This window comes from Typopeltis vanoorti, chromosome 23 (assembly GCF_054136105.1).
Source record: "Typopeltis vanoorti isolate ZY-2024b chromosome 23, IOZ_Tvanoo_1.0, whole genome shotgun sequence".
NCBI classification, from domain to species: domain Eukaryota; kingdom Metazoa; phylum Arthropoda; class Arachnida; order Uropygi; family Thelyphonidae; genus Typopeltis; species Typopeltis vanoorti.
Window position 1 is genome coordinate 27,127,617 of NC_143571.1, and position 16,152 is coordinate 27,143,768.

Sequence of the window (16,152 nt, forward strand, 5' to 3'; positions counted from 1 at the left end):
ATGACCTAATGGAATTTATGGTAAGAAAAACTGACAGACAATATAATAAAATAAAAAACTTATCATCATCATGATGTACACTCAAGGGGAGGTACAGGATATGATAGTACTACATGAAAAACTTATCTTTAAAGTTAATGACTTTCATTAAAGTTAATTACTGTGGTTATCGTGTAATATACTGTTTATAGTTATGCCACAGGTAACTTTAAAGATAATAAAATGCATAGCCAGATGCATAAAGTTTCATAGAAATCTCATAAAGAATAATAGAATGTCAATGTGGCTTCTAGCTGTGATGCAAAAAAAGCCCAACTGATGGTCACTTTCTTCCCAGACACAATGTAGCATGATTGGCATGATTTCTGAAAAATGTCTGTATATACTCAAATCACTATGACCAATTCAATGACCTGGAAAGTGGGTGAGACAAAATATCCACACATACTGATATGAAAATGAAGACAGTGCCATTTTGCTGAAATATTATGAAATGAAATTTTTGAAGGATATTCAAATATAAATAACACCAATAATGTTTGCTTCTATGAAAAGATTCCATATATTTCTTGTTACTCATGATATCAAATAAAACATGATTTTTGATTTTGGACTGTCACAAACGCAATGAAGTTTCTCACTTTCCCAAATCTAGCCACTTGATCACTCATATGAAATGCACACTCATTACTAAAAATTACAGACTTGAGGAATCCATTAGTTTTAGTCCTTTATCAACATATGAATAATTTATGGCTGACATTGCTCTTTATTAGTATGTGTGACGGCTTTAGAATCTGTTGTGTAATGTGTAAAATTTTCAAAACAGAGCGGCTGCTTGCCTTTTAACATACTTTTCCTGCCCTCCTGGTAATCTTATCAACATTGCCACCTGTTGATTGCTCTTAATGCAAATTCTCAGTTATCTGCCTCATTTATTTGCCAGGAGGAAAACTGTTGACAGAACTGCTGGACAACAACAACAACAACCTGTGAAGGTTATTGGGAAGTTTAGACACCATTTTGGTGTAAATGCAGCATGTGGTAAACAAGGACAAAATGTGGTGAGAACAAGGTCTTTATGACAGTGTGAAAATCAAGAACTCAAGAAATTCATTTTCTTTATTCCTAGATACTATCTCTTCATTCCAATACATATTTTACTATAATTAAAATCACTCATAATGATCATCCTTTTCTTGCTCACTAATCCAGTTTGCGTATACTTTTCTTTGGCTGTTCTTTACAGATTCTCTGGGCCATAGTAATATCCAACTAAATATCTAATCTTTTCAACTTCCAATCACACTATACTGCCTCAAAACCATTGTCTCTGCTTCTCCCTTGTAATCTCAACCATGCAGACATAATCCCTCTGCTATCATAGCAGAGAGATTACCCTTGTTACCCTTCCTATCCAAATGAAAAATGTCATACCCTTCCATTTCTATTCCTGTCAGAATCCTAATCCAACCATGCTTCACTCATTCCAACTATTTTTGGACAAATGAACTCAGTCACTGCAGCAATTTCATCTCCTTTATTTCTGATACTCATAGCATTTGTAAATAAATGCTGCAGTTCGTTTTTGGGACTATAACCAGTTCTGTGCATGCCACTATTTGCTTTGACATCGCCTGCTCACATTTACCACAACTATGTGGATGCTAGAAAGAAGTATCAACAACTTCTTTCTAGCATCCTATGCCATCTAATTCTTATTCTTATGCTGACCATTCCCATGCTCACATCTCACTAGTGCTTCTAATATTCTATAATAAATTTAGTTTAATCCTTTATCCAAGTGTGAGCAAACAAAATTTCTGCCTGAAAGTATCTTCAGGACTGAGGTAAGGAAGTCTGGGCCTGACTCCCACTGAAGAGACCTCAATAAAGGTCGAAACTGGTCTGGGTAGTGGCCCTTCCCTTAATGCATAATATTATACATATCTGCAAGGAGATGTGTTTTGGATTATAGGAGATAATGAGATAGGAGTGATGTTAGCTTGCTCCACTTTTGCAACCAGTTGCTCGGTGTTGTACTACCTTACCCCAGTCCTGAAGAAATTTCTGGCACAAACTTTGTTTGCTCACTGGGGTAAGGTAGTCTAGGCCTGGCTCCCACTCAGACCTCAATAAAGGTCGAAACTGGTCTGAGTAGTGGCCCTTCCCTTAATGCATAATATTATACATATCCGCAAGGAGATGTGTTTTGGATTATGGGAGATAGCGAGATAGGAGTGATGTTAGCTTGCTCCACTTTTGCAACGAGTTTTGCTCGGTGTTGTACTACCTTACCCCAGTCCTGAAGATACTTTCAGGTGCAAACTTTGTTTGCTCACCTTTGCAACGAGTTGCCCAGTGTTGTACTACCTTACCCCAGTCCTGAAGATACTTTCAGGTGCAAACTTTGTTTGCTCACACTGGGGTAAGGTAGTCTGGGCCTGGCTCCCACTCAGACCTCAATAAAGAACGAAACTAGTCTGGGTAGTGGCTCTTCCCTTAATGCATAATATTATACATATCTGCAAGGAGATGTGTTTTGCATTATGGGAGATACTGAGATAGGAGTGATGTTAGCTTGCTCCACTTTTGCAACGAGTTGCTCGGTGTTGTACTACCTTACCCCAGTCCTGAAGATACTTTCAGGTGCAAACTTTGTTTGCTCAAACTTGGATAAAGGATTAAACTAAATTTATTATAGTCTAACCAAGTGAAAAATAAACTTTCAACAAAGCTTCTAATATTCACTTTTTCATTATGTGTATATCCCCCCACCTCTGTTTGCATGTCTACTCCTGTTTCTTTGTCCATCTTGCATTTTAGCTCACATTCTCATTTCTTAACTACTCTCTTCTCCATTCACAAATACTTTAGTCTCATCTATTCCACTTTCTTACTCTTTCACATTACTTCTGATTTTTGTTGATTCCTTGTCACTTCATTTTTCTCCATTCTAGTACCTGTCTCTCCAACTGATTCATACCAAATCCATTTAAACGCCATCCATCACTTTTATACAATTCCATTTGTTCCTCGAATGTGCATTCCACTCTTCAGCAAACTGAATTTCTCTCTACTTACAGTTTTACTAGCATACCATTCATGATTTTTGCTCACTGTCTCAACTCATCATCATACTACCTTTATTTGATGTTGTCTTTCAACTTTCCTCAAAAATTCCTGATATCCATCCTCACATTCATCATACGCCCAACCAAATAATTCATTTCTACAACCAATACCAACTCTTCTCACATGTTTGCTTCTCATATCCAAAACATCAATCATCCAGTCATCCTCCCTTCTGGAAAACAGACCTTGTGCATCCTGTGATCTACCTTTAATAATGGAATTTTTATACAATGACACTCTTGACACACAACATCATTTTATACCTATTCATCTTCACAATCTTTCATTTTATTCTTTTGAACCCTTCCTTTGTATATATACACCAAATGTTTAATCTCATTTGCATATGCCTCGCTTACCTCTCACCTTAATTATCTCATTCTTCTTCAAGTCTTGCCTTCCAGCAGTTGTACTTTTTTTGTGTGACAGCAGTCATGCTTTTTTTTTTTGTTAGCAATCACGCTTGCTCTTGTTCCATCATTCACTCTTACTTTTCTGTCATTCGTGATCTCTCTCTTTCATTCCCAAAGTTGCTCTTGCCTTTACTATGTTTTCTCCATCATGATTAATGTGCTCACTTTTGCTCCTTCATTCAGGCTTTCTTCTGTACTTGCAGTTTCTTCCATACTCATATTTGCGGCACTCATATTTTCTTGCTTATCCCCTTCTGGATGGACCATTATCAATCTTATGCTACTTGTTGCCTTCCAACCTTCATCATCATTCTCTCCTTGTTTTCTAATCTCATTTAATACCTTGCATTCCATCAAAATATCACACTTTCTGCAGATTTATATCCTCTCATTTCTCTTGTTCAATCTCTCTAAACACATTTTTTATTTTCCCTGAAGCATTACACTCATAATAATGAAATGCAATGAGCAGCAATACTGTAATTAACAGAAAAATGCAATTAACAGAAAGATGCAAATATAAATGGAGTGTCTAATCTTCCTCTAGTCATGAGAATGATTAGGAGGTGATAGTCTGTTGTAGCCAGTTGTAGAACTATTTAACAGCAGCAAAGTTAGGAAAAAAAACACCAGAGAAGTTGAAAAGCATACATAAACTCCCACCACCACCTTAACCTACTAGCAAAGCAACACACTGAGCTCCTTGACAATTTTGTGTTTTTTTATCTGCAGACATACTACATATTGTGACGGGTTCTTCAATTGTAACCAAATCTACTTGGGGGGGGGGATGGAGATGAATGTGTTTATTTAGGATATATTAAGAAAAAAAAAATTGAGGAGAATAATATATTTGGTTGGTATCAGCGACGTCACATGTGCATTTCAGTTGGGTGTGTTGGATGTATGAACATTTTAAAAGTGCATAGCACACATCAGCGCTCTTCTTAATTGGTCCAATGCAATTAATTGTGGGATAACTTGGAATATTTCAATTCACACATTTTAGGATTTAAAAATGATTGAATATGTGACTGGGAGTGCTCATGTTTTACTGCTGCAGCTAAATGATTAAGGTCGAAATATTCATGCTTATTCAAAACACCTTTCTTTGGGTCATAATAAACAAGGCCAACAAACAAGTCTTGACCTCACTCACATTCAGTTAACCATTCTACTGTTATTGTATTACAAAATAGAGAAGTATCTCATGTACTCAATTTCTGCATCTTTGTGCATGCTCAGTAAATATGGATAAGGAGGACAAGGCTAACCTCCTTCGACTACAATCTGCAAAAGCTCTGGCAGAAAAAGGGAGACATTCAGTAGATCGTCAACACTGTTTCCCATTGTAAATATGGGCAAAAAGTTATAAATTATTTATAGAAAATTACTTGTCTATACTGGTGTCATAAACATCAGTTCACACGTCAAGCAAGCAAAACAGATGAAACTCAGAAAACAAAAACAGCAACTCATGAAAAATGACAATGTTTCATATGTCAGCAAATTGAATTGGCTGACAGAATGACCAATCACAGCCACTGATTTCTGGGTGTTATTGTCTCAGCACACACACACCCTGACTAGCCATTTGGATGGTTTAAAACCACTGGCTTCTGTGACATCTATAGGTCTTTTCAATCTGAGGCCTTCAGGCATAATGATAGTTGGCTTTTGAATATTGAATGAAATTTTCCAAATGCTTTCCACCCAAGCATCATGCGTCTTTTAATTTCATCCATGATATTTTGTTCCGCTGATATCTATTGTCCTAAGTATATGTAATGGTCTACTTATTTAATTTTCTCATTATTGATTTTTATTATTTCTGGTTGGACATAGCTATTGAACATAATTTGGGTCTTCTTTAGGTTTATCTTTAGCCCAGCTGTTTTGCTAGCAATTTGGAGTTCATGGATACGAGCCTGTAATTCATGTGCAATTGAAGTAAAGATAACTATGTCATCTGCAAAAGCGTAAATGGCTTAAATATCTTCCATTTATTTTCAGACCTTTCTCTCACGCTGTAAATAATTTTGGAGAGATTATGTCACTGTTTTATATCTTTCTGTATTTCTACAGTAAAGATGTATCCATTGGAATGAATTGCTGCTGTGGCATTATGTCAGAACCATACCATGGTTCTGACATGTGGCTTCTCCATTTGTTGGTTTTGTAATGCTTTAAGTATTGCAGAAGTTTTTAGTGAATCAAAGGCTTTCACATAATCAATAAAACCAAGACATAATGGTAACTGATATTCATTACACCGTTCGATAATCTACTGTACAACTTGAATATGGTCCAGTGTACTAAAGCCACTTTGAAAGCCTGCCTGTTCTTTCGGTTGTGCTAGGTCTAGAGTCGTACAAAGCTTATGAGCTAAGACTTTTGTAAACACTTTGTAAATCACTGATAGCAGACTGATGGGTCAGCAGTTCATCAAGTTTTCACCTCACCTTTTTTTATGTATCAGAATTAGGGTAGCCTTCTTCCATGTTCTTGGTACATCATTTTTCTTCAGGCTTAAAGTAAATAGTTTTGCAAAGAGTTTGTAGATTATTTCTCCACCTGTTTTTAGGAGATCAGCTATAACTCCATCCTTACCTGCAGCTGTCCCATCTTGCAAGCTTTGGATGCTACGCTCCACATAACTTCTTCTGGTAGGATCTGTGGTACATCAGCTGTTTCGTAGTTGTCTCCTTCCTCATTTAATTCATCATCCTGATATAATATTGAGTAAAATTCTTCAACTCTTTTTGCTATAGCATATCTTTCTCTGGTGATGGTCCCACCTTGTAGTTTGACTGCAACCATCTGTTTGTTGCTGTTCATCAATTGCCGTTTGGCTTTTTTGAGACTATGGTTGTTTTTAATTGTTTGTTGTATGAATTTACAATTAAATTTTCTTATTTCTTCTGTGATACGTTTTCTGATCATTTTGCACAATTCAATTTTATTCTGTAGGTTAATTAATTATTTCATTCATCTTTGTTTCTTCAGAAATTTTGTCTTGTTTCTGTTCTGTGGTACTAGCTATTTCAAGTGAGCAATGTAAAAGGTTTTGGGTAATAATGTTACCCATCATTACTTTCTGATGGATCAGCATTGTCATCTATAATAAGATATTTAAATCTATTGTTTAGTTCATCTTGGAATATATCTTTTTTAATGTTGAATTTGTGTACATCTATGTTTTGCTTCGATCTTCGAAACATCTTTCTTGTTTCTTTTTAGCAGTTTATTTGGATTTTACATACCATACGATGATCACTTCCAATGTTGAAAGTGTTCATAACAGAGCAGTCTTGAAAGATGTTTTTCTTATTGCTGAGGATAAAGTCAATTTCACTAGTTTTTCCATTTGGATCTTTCCATATCCACTTCCTATGTGTTTTTTTTTTTCTTGAAAAAGGAATTCACAATGTACAGGTTTTCTTTTTCTGCAAATTCTATTAACCTTGCTCCTCTATTGCTTCTCATACCATATCCAAAATTTTCCATTGAGCTTTCATCTGAATGTCGTATACCAGTTCTAGCATTAAAGTCTCCCATTGATTCTGAAATAATGTTTTCCTTTATTGTAGAGTTGGGATACATCATGACAGAAGGTTTCAATTTCTTTGTCAGTATGGCTTATTGTTGGTTCATAGATTTGGATGATCTTAAGAGATATATAAAACTTGAAATTTGTTTGAATTGTATTTGAGATATTTGATATCATTAAGACAATTCACAAATGCTAATTTTCGAAATCAAATTCTACTGAAAAAGTTGCAACCAACATGGCATATAAACTGTGTGAAAATGCACTTGCTCGAAGTGGAAGCAGCATATATACATTGAAGGGAGTTCTCACAGGCAGTATTTTCATGTGTAGACACTGTCCAGCATCATGAGATTCTGTTATTTATTATTAAAAATTATGGAAACAACTACTGTGTATAGTAAAGATACAGTTTAATATAAACCAAAATAATCACTTGACGTTTCAACCTTCATATCAAGGTCATCATCTGGAGCATATAAATATATACAAAGAAACAAGCACCATTACAATCTACATGGTATGCTAAAGTCACAGTAATTCGATCAACCGTCAAAACTACTGGCCTGACCTCTGGTGAAAAAACCTTACTACACCAAAGCCAGAGAGTCTTGTTATTATTATTATATATTTAGTTACAAATCATTATTTATGTGAGTAATTATGTGAGTGCAATATGCTCTCACATAATTATTCACATAAATTAGAACAAAACAATATAGATGGTGGCCGATAAGAGCTGAAATTATTGCTGAGAGTCTTAAAGTAAGGGTTTGCTGGAAAACTTGAAGAACTTAAGTGGGATGAATGTGTGCCATCCAAATTCTTGGGATTTTTATGCTACCATTATTGTTAACATTAGGATGGTTGATCAAAATTTCACAGGCTTCTTTAAATTTACATTCATACCAGGTTTTCGTATAATGTAAGGAACAGGTACCTTCCAATCAGTTTTTGGTGTAGGATGTTAAGAGGATGAGCTGATCACGAGTCTTTTGGGTTCTTTTTTTACAGATAGGAATTATGCATTGTTTCACCAATATAAGGTAAGTTACAAGTGCAATAGATATGGTATACCCCAGGGTGGCCAAGGAAGGGGGGAGGAGAGGATCCTTAGAGGAGGTGAATATGTTTTTAAATTTTATAGGTGGCTTAAAAGTAGCATTAAGATTGTAACGGTGTAGAATTCTATTTATTTTATCTGATGACCCTTTAATGTATGGGTGAGCTATGGTTTTACTGTGATCTATATTATATGCATTTATTGATGTAAAGTTTTATGAAAAAGTTTCTGTGGTATTTTTGCCATAGCTATTATTTATAAATGTATTGCTAATAATTTTTCATTCTTGTTTAAGAGTTTGTTTATTAGAGAAAATTGTGATAGCTCTGTTTTTGTGGGATGTTAACGACTCAATGTTTTTGTGAAAGGTGGTAATAGTAGCATGTATATTGGCCAGTATGTGTAGGCTTGCAGTAGCCAGTGAAGGATAGGAAGGATAGACTATCTGAGGCAGTGGAGCACTCGGGATTTAATCTTGGAGGGGGGGGGGGAGGGCTGAGTACTCAAGATTTAATCTTGGGGGGAGGGGGAGCACTCATGATTTAATCTTGTGGGGGGGGGGTTGAGTAGACGATTTGAGAATACACACCACGCATTGCATACGACCTACTATGACTGAGCATCTGCAGTGATCGTCTATACATGATACCCATGATCTCTGGCCTAGCTCGGACAAACAAAATATCACCAGAGCACTACTTCGTTCGCCTTGCGTTCACAACAGCTGTTATTCCTGGGAGCCAGAGGGTATTCTCACTTTATGTGATCGCTAATTCATAAGTAGTATAGAAATAGAAGACACAACACAACATAAATAAAAAAAAAAAGAATTTTTATTAGGAAAAGATTTTTGGAAATTTTTCTAGTCTTTTTTTCCTTTTTCTTTTGGGGGGAGCCAGGGCCCCTTGGCTCCCTCCCCGGATGCGCCGATGATCTGAGGGAAGATGCAGATCAGTGTATCCAGGAAAGGAAATGAGTTTTGATTTTCAGTTTCAATAGCAAATTGTATGTGCTCATGTTGTTTGTTCAGGTGACTGAGGAAGGTGTTTGGCTGCCATGTGGCCAGATAATGAAAACATTTTCAATGTATCTAAGCCAAACTGTAAGTTTTAAAGTAAAAGCATCTAGAGCATGTTGCTCAAAAGCTTTCATATAAAAGTTAGCAGTTAGGAGGGATAGTGATGAACAATAGTGATGAGTAAGGTATATGGCTATACCTTCTTTTTGTAGGTAAAAATTATTTTGCCACATGAAGTAACATATCCACTGCCTTAAAAGTTTGCAAGAAGGAGCAAGAGATTTTTCAAAAGCCTCAATCAACAGACCAAGGATGTTCAAAATTCTCAATTATGGCATACCCTTGAAAATAATCAAGGTAACAGCAGAGCTGTATCAGAATTATCATGTAGGAGTAATGGAGAGTAATGGTTAATGGAGAGATGACAGAGCTTTCCTATTTCCACTGGAGTTCTTTAGGGAGACTCTTTGGCACCATATTTTTTTCTTATTACCCTTAATTATGTATTCAGACTCACAGGAAATAGGTGCAGAATAACTTTTGAAGATTCGGTACTCACACAATAGTCTCTAGTTTGCAGATGATGCTGTACTGATCGAGTGCAACATTCAACCTGCCCTAAACTACTTAGATAATCCATGTAAAAATGCAAAATTGACTGGATTGGCAGTCAACAGTAGTAAAACTAAAGTCCTAAAGAACAGAAGGAAATATTGGGCTAAATGACCACATTCTTGAAAAAGTAAATGATTTTCAGTATCTTGGTTCCTACATTGATACTCTGCCAGGCATAGTGAAAAGAAAGCACAAAGATCTTCAGTTCCATAAAAGTCTAACATATATGTGGAAATCCAATCTCATCACCACAAATACTAAAATTCGTCTGTATCAAACCACCCGTCAAGCCATATTTACATATGGTGCCCAGTCATGGAACATCACTACTCAACAAGCAATTAATATCATCAACAGCTTTGGTAAAACATGCCCTCAAGCAATACTAGGATAATGTATATGGCAAGATAACATCCATAATACTGTCATTCTTGAAGAAAGCCAGCAAAGACCTCTAATATAAAGAATTCAAAAAAAGTCAAATGAGATGGTTGGGACAACAACTTAGACATCCACATTCACCTATATCCAGTGCTCTAGCATCATGTAGTGCTGCCAACTAATGGACAGAGAAGAAAACCAAGAAAACAGTTTTGACAAGACATAAGCAAATTTCTTTTTGAAGATGAGGCTCATGAACATCTGACATTTACCATTTGGCACAAAAACAGAGCATCTTGGCTCACTTTCATCTAACAGACTTTATCTCCACGGGTTTTTGTTATGTAAATATTTCTGTATATATTTCCCTATATATTTGTATATGAACAGAGAAATATATACAGAAATTCATTCCATCTTTGTAATCCATGCATTTAGAATCTATCCATTTGCGAAGTATCCACTCATGTGATGTGATGAGATATTCATCATAAAATATATGCTTTTGTATTAAAATCTTTACTTTTTTCCTTCATATAATTAATGTGTTCTGTCAGTTCATTATGTCTTTTAATTATGTTAATATAAGAATTAAATTGGACTCATAAATAGACATAGTATGAACAGCTAACCTGTTATGATCCGATAATTAACTACATAATTTTGACATATGTTACCATGAGTGCACTTATGAGAATTGTGTTACCAAAAAATATGTGATAAGCATCCATATTAATAGGAGAGAAATTGACCAGACTAGTGGTATGCAGGACAGCGTTTAAACCAGTTTTAAGTTATGGATCTGAGAGCTGGGTTGGAAATAAAGCACTTGATCAAAATCTAGAGGCCACAGATATGTGGGTTCTGAGAAAAATTGGGGGAGTGAACCAATGGTATCAATGGCAGAATCATATTAAAAATGAAGATATCAGAAAGGAACTTGATATCATTGTATTCAGGAATGTGTCAGCAGAGTGATCTAAGGTGGTATTATTCCACTTAAATAGAATTGCTGAGTAAAGGTTAGCAAAACAGGTGTTTGATACCAGGACGGTGGAAAAGAGCCCCAGAAGAAGACTCAGGTCTAGGTGGATTGATTCAGTCAGAAGTGCCTTAGAAGCACGAAATGTTAGATATGACAATATTGGAGTGCTCACAAGTAATAGATTGATTTGGACGAAAACTGTTGATAGGAGATTAATAATAATGTAAACTTAATCATGTAGTGCTGTCATAGTAACCTGAACACCCCCTTGATACATATCAGGAAATTGATGATTTTTTTTTTTTTGATATAACTTCATTTTTTTTTCAGGTGTTTTTTTGGTTAGTGAGCAAAAGCATTAACTACTATGAAGCTATTATTAAGTATTACATTATAAAAGCAGCAAAAAATATATAAATAAATAAATAAATAAGTGTGTTATGATTTTTATAGTCTTACCTACTGCTAACCTGAGATCCACAATTTCTGTTTGCATGGCTAATTCTTTTTTGGACTGTAATTCAATACTTGCTTCTAGCTTCACATGCTTTGCTTCAAGTTCTTTTATTTTACTCTGTGAAAACAACACAAATTATATATCATCTCATAATCTTATATGTTAAGTGACTTAACTTATCACAGCTAAATAACTTTTCTTAGAAACCTAATTAATGCTTTGATAATGCCGGCCTGGTTGGCTGAGTGGTTAGCGTATCTGCTCTCCAGCCAAAAGGCTATGGGTTCGAATCCTGCTGTGGGTATGGATGTTTGCGATTGTCTGTGAAAATAGTAGTGGTGGTGGTGGGGTGGACAGTAGATGGCATTGGTGTAGATGATGCGGTTGGATGATAGGTGGATGAGGTTGAGTGGTAGAGACAGAGTTGTAGAGTAGGTGCCTCCCACTATGATTCTTGGACTCCCTGGAAGTGTCAAATAATAATAATAATAATGAGCTGGTTAATCCCATTTACATAGCATGCTGTGTCTGTCAATTGCATATATTTTCTGACCAGATTTTGTCTAGTGTTAAGAAAAGCCCTGTTACCTCTGTATGAGAATGGCCAGCATACCTTCACTTGAATAGGACTCATAAAAGGTTCTTTGTATCTGCAGGATTTGAACTCATGTCTTTCCAACCAAAGAGGCACAGTCGTTGTTGATGAGTTACAGAAGTGCTCCTACCCCCACCTCAATCTCTCTCTCTCACATACACACACACATACGCTTCTTCCTTTCATGAATCTATGCCAGGTGGCCTGTTTTCATTTCAGTCCAGCAATTCATCTGTCTGCCACTTTTCTATGAATCTTTGGTTTGCAGTTCATTATCTTCCTGTCTTCCTAGTATTCATTCATAAGTAATTTATTCAAGTACCCTTTCCCTTTGGTTCTATAGTTTCACTATTGTTTCATTATTGGTGTTTGGTTCTTTCAGAATGTGCTTATTTCTCATTGTAAGTGTTCAATGAGGATGAAAGGATTCAGTGATGCCCATAGAACAATCCCCATACTAGGATGCCACTATCTGATCTGTTTCCAGCCAATCAAGCAGTTTGGTTGGCTGGAAATAGCTGAGTGGTCATAATGTTTTGGCTTAGAAGTATGTGTGTATTACAAACAGAATATTTTTTGTGAAGAAATTTCTTTTAAACGAATACAAATTAATATACTGGATAATCAGGATAAATTCACTATGTGTATAAATTGGCAAAGAATCCATTACTGTAATTAAAATGAAATATATATATCGATCTTTAATTGACCATGATTTATAAACATTTAATGCCAACAAGTTTTGCCAACGGGGCTGTTTGGCTTCTTCAGGGCTTATAACAGTAAGAGAAAACTCAAAGTGGCTAGTACAGAGAAAATGGAGTAACACTATCGTATAAATTAAAAATTAAAACAGAACTCATAACATTACACGCATGGAGCATGTTGTGTTAGTCACTGTTGTAAGAGCATGCTCTGTAGTTTTGAGCAAATTTAAATTCTGGCAGACTGAGCGATCTTATTAATGTTTTCCATTTGTCAGCTATTATCATTCCCTGGTTTCTGTTAAGATTTTCTCCAGAACGGAGGACGGACTATTACGGCTTCCTTGAAATTTCTACAATTGAAGTCTTCTTCTAGATAAGTCATGGAGCTGCTATCCCAATCAATGGTATGGTTTATAATTGAGAAATGATGGGCTAGACCTGAGTTGTCTGTTCTGTTTTTATTAACATCTCCTATATGTTCTTTGTTTTTGGATTTCGAGGATTCTCGACGTCTGTCCTATATAGTTTAGATCACAAGCACATGTGCTGTTGTACACTCTAGCGTGTTTGAAAAAAGCATTAATGTCTTTTGGTGATCTTAAAATGTGACAGACAGTCTTGTTGAAAGGCTTAAAAAGGAATATGGATGATTTGTATTGAGTGATGGTAGATTGTTGTTGTTGTGGGGGGGGGGGTGGATGCTATGAAGAATCTTGTTGATTAAATTCCTTGGATAGCCATTTTTTATTAATGTCTCTGATATATGAGTAAGTTCATCACATAGTTCTTTTACTCCTGAGATGATGTTTGTGGCTCTATTTGTGAACACATGTATTATGCTGAGCTTCTGGGAAATACGGTGAGTTGATTTAAAATGAAGGTAGCGTCCAGTGTGCATTGGTTTGCAGTCGACTGTTAGTTTGATATGTCCATCTGCTAGTTTCTTGATTAGAGCATCCAAAAATGGTAGTTGATTATCTTTTTCCAGTTCCAAAGTGAATTGTATTTTTTGATGGAAAGAATTAATTTTGGTTAAAAAGTCCAAAAGAGCTGTTTTTGTGTCCCTCCAAATTATGAAGACATCATGTACATACCTCCACCACACTAAAGGTTTTGGGTATAATTTTGAGAGAATGTCTGTTTCTAGCTTTTTCATGAACAGATCTGCACAGGGCAGTGAAAGGGGACTGCCCATAGTTAAGCCATTTAGTTGCTCATATATCGTTTCATTCCATTTGAAATAATTAGATTTAAGGCAATGACGAAAATGGTGAGCTGTATCTTCAGGGAAGAGATTGTATAGGATACTGATAACTTCTTCTACCGGGATGTTGGTAAATAAAGATACCACATCCAAGCTAGCGAGAATGTCTGTCTTTAAGATCGAGATGTTTTTAAATTTTTCAATAAAGTGCTTTGAATTCTTAATGTAAGTGTCCAATTTTCTGATATGTCATTTTAGGAGGCTGGAGAGGTGTTTGAATAATAAATATGTGGGAGCATTTCTTCCATCAACGATCAGGTGTAGCGGAACTCCACTTTTGTGGACTTTCGGGACGGCATACAATTGTGGCGTCAATGGGTATAGTGACTTCAGATTTTGTTGCAAGTCTGTGGACCAACTAGTCATGTTCTGTAATAAGTTATTAGTGTCCCTGTGGTTTTTCCATGTTGGTCCGACTGTAATATGTGATATGCTGATGAATCTGATAGTAATTCTGCAATCTTGGCTATGTAGTCCTTAGTGTTTAAAAGAGCTGTTTAAAAAACAGCTTTTTTGGACTTTTTAACCAAAATTAATTCTTTCCATCAAAAAATACAATTCACTTTGGAATTGGAAAAAGATAATCAATTACCATTTTTGGATACTCTAATCAAGAAACTAGCAGATGGACATTTCAAACTAACAGTCGACCACAAACCAACACACCCACTGGACGCTGCCTTCATTTCAAATCAACTCACCATATTTCCTAGAAGCTCAGCATAACACATATGCTCAAAAATAGAGCCACAAACATCATCTCAGAAGAAAAAGAACTCTATGATGAACTTACTCATATATCAGAGACATTAATAAAAAAGGCTATCCAAGGAATTTAATCAACAAGATTCTTCATAGCAACCCCCCACAACAACAACAATTTACCATCACTCAATACAGATTATCCATAGCTATTCCTTATGCAGGCAAAGTATCGAAAAAGATTGCAAAACTTTTTAAGCCTTTCAACATCTGAGTTACATTCAAACTGGTCAAGACTGTCTGTTACATTTTAAGATCACCAAAAGACATAAATGCTTTTTTCAAACATGCTGGAGTATAGAAATTTCAAGGAAGCAGTAGTAGTCCTCCGTTCTGGAGAAAATCTTAACAGAAACCAGGGAATGATAATAGCTGACAAATGGAAAACATTAATAAGATTGCTCAGTTCTGCCAGAATTTAATTTTGCTCAAAACTACAGAGCATGCTCTTACAACAGTGACTAACACAATATGCTCCATGCGTGTAATGTTATGAGTTCTGTTTTAATTTTTAATTTATACGATAGTGTTACTCCATTTTCTCTGTACTAGCCACTTTGAGTTTTCTCTTACTGTTATAAGCCCTGAAGAAGCCAAACAGCCCCATTGGCAAAACTTGTTGGCATCAGATGTTTATAAATCATGGTCAATTAAAGATCAATATATATTTCATTTTAATTATATGTTTGAATGACCAAATATAAATCTCAACAATCCATTACTGTATATTCCATGTCCCAACAAACTTTATTTTACAGAAAACAATAAGAAATAAAGAAAAATGAAATAGACTGCACAAAAAAGAAGGCAATATCTTGCAAAATCTTTCACACCCACTTCACAAATGGTCTTAGTTACAACCACACTTTAATTTTTCACTTTCATTTTTGTGTTTTCTAAAGATGCATGCATCTTTCACTTTCATAAGAAGGCAGAAGGTTACAAGTTGGCTCCCACAGGGCTCAGTATCGGGAACTGTATTGTTTAACCTATATCAATGATACTGTGAATGGGTTGCAGAGGGATATTCAGTTGTTTGCAGATGATTTGAACAAACTAGAGAGATGGACAAATGAATGGGGGTTTAAGTTTAATGCAGCTAAATGTGGAGTCTTGAAGTTTGGGATACATCGATGAGAGCGTGACCGGAAGATTCGGCGCAAACATTTACACATTAAGACATTTTGCATTAATTTTTGTAAATAAT

At 35.7% G+C, this 16,152-nt stretch overlaps 1 protein-coding gene across 1 annotated transcript in view; it reads right to left on the reverse strand.

The window, feature by feature from the left end:
- The window catches only part of LOC150093710 (centrosomal protein of 290 kDa-like), a 400,621-nt gene that overhangs the window by 269,384 nt on the left and 115,085 nt on the right, over positions 1 to 16,152 (reverse strand). The window contains exon 8 of the mRNA XM_090412504.1: positions 11,620 to 11,734. Within this exon, the coding sequence (XP_090268630.1) occupies positions 11,620 to 11,734 (115 nt within the window). The remainder of the gene's footprint in view (positions 1 to 11,619; positions 11,735 to 16,152) is intronic.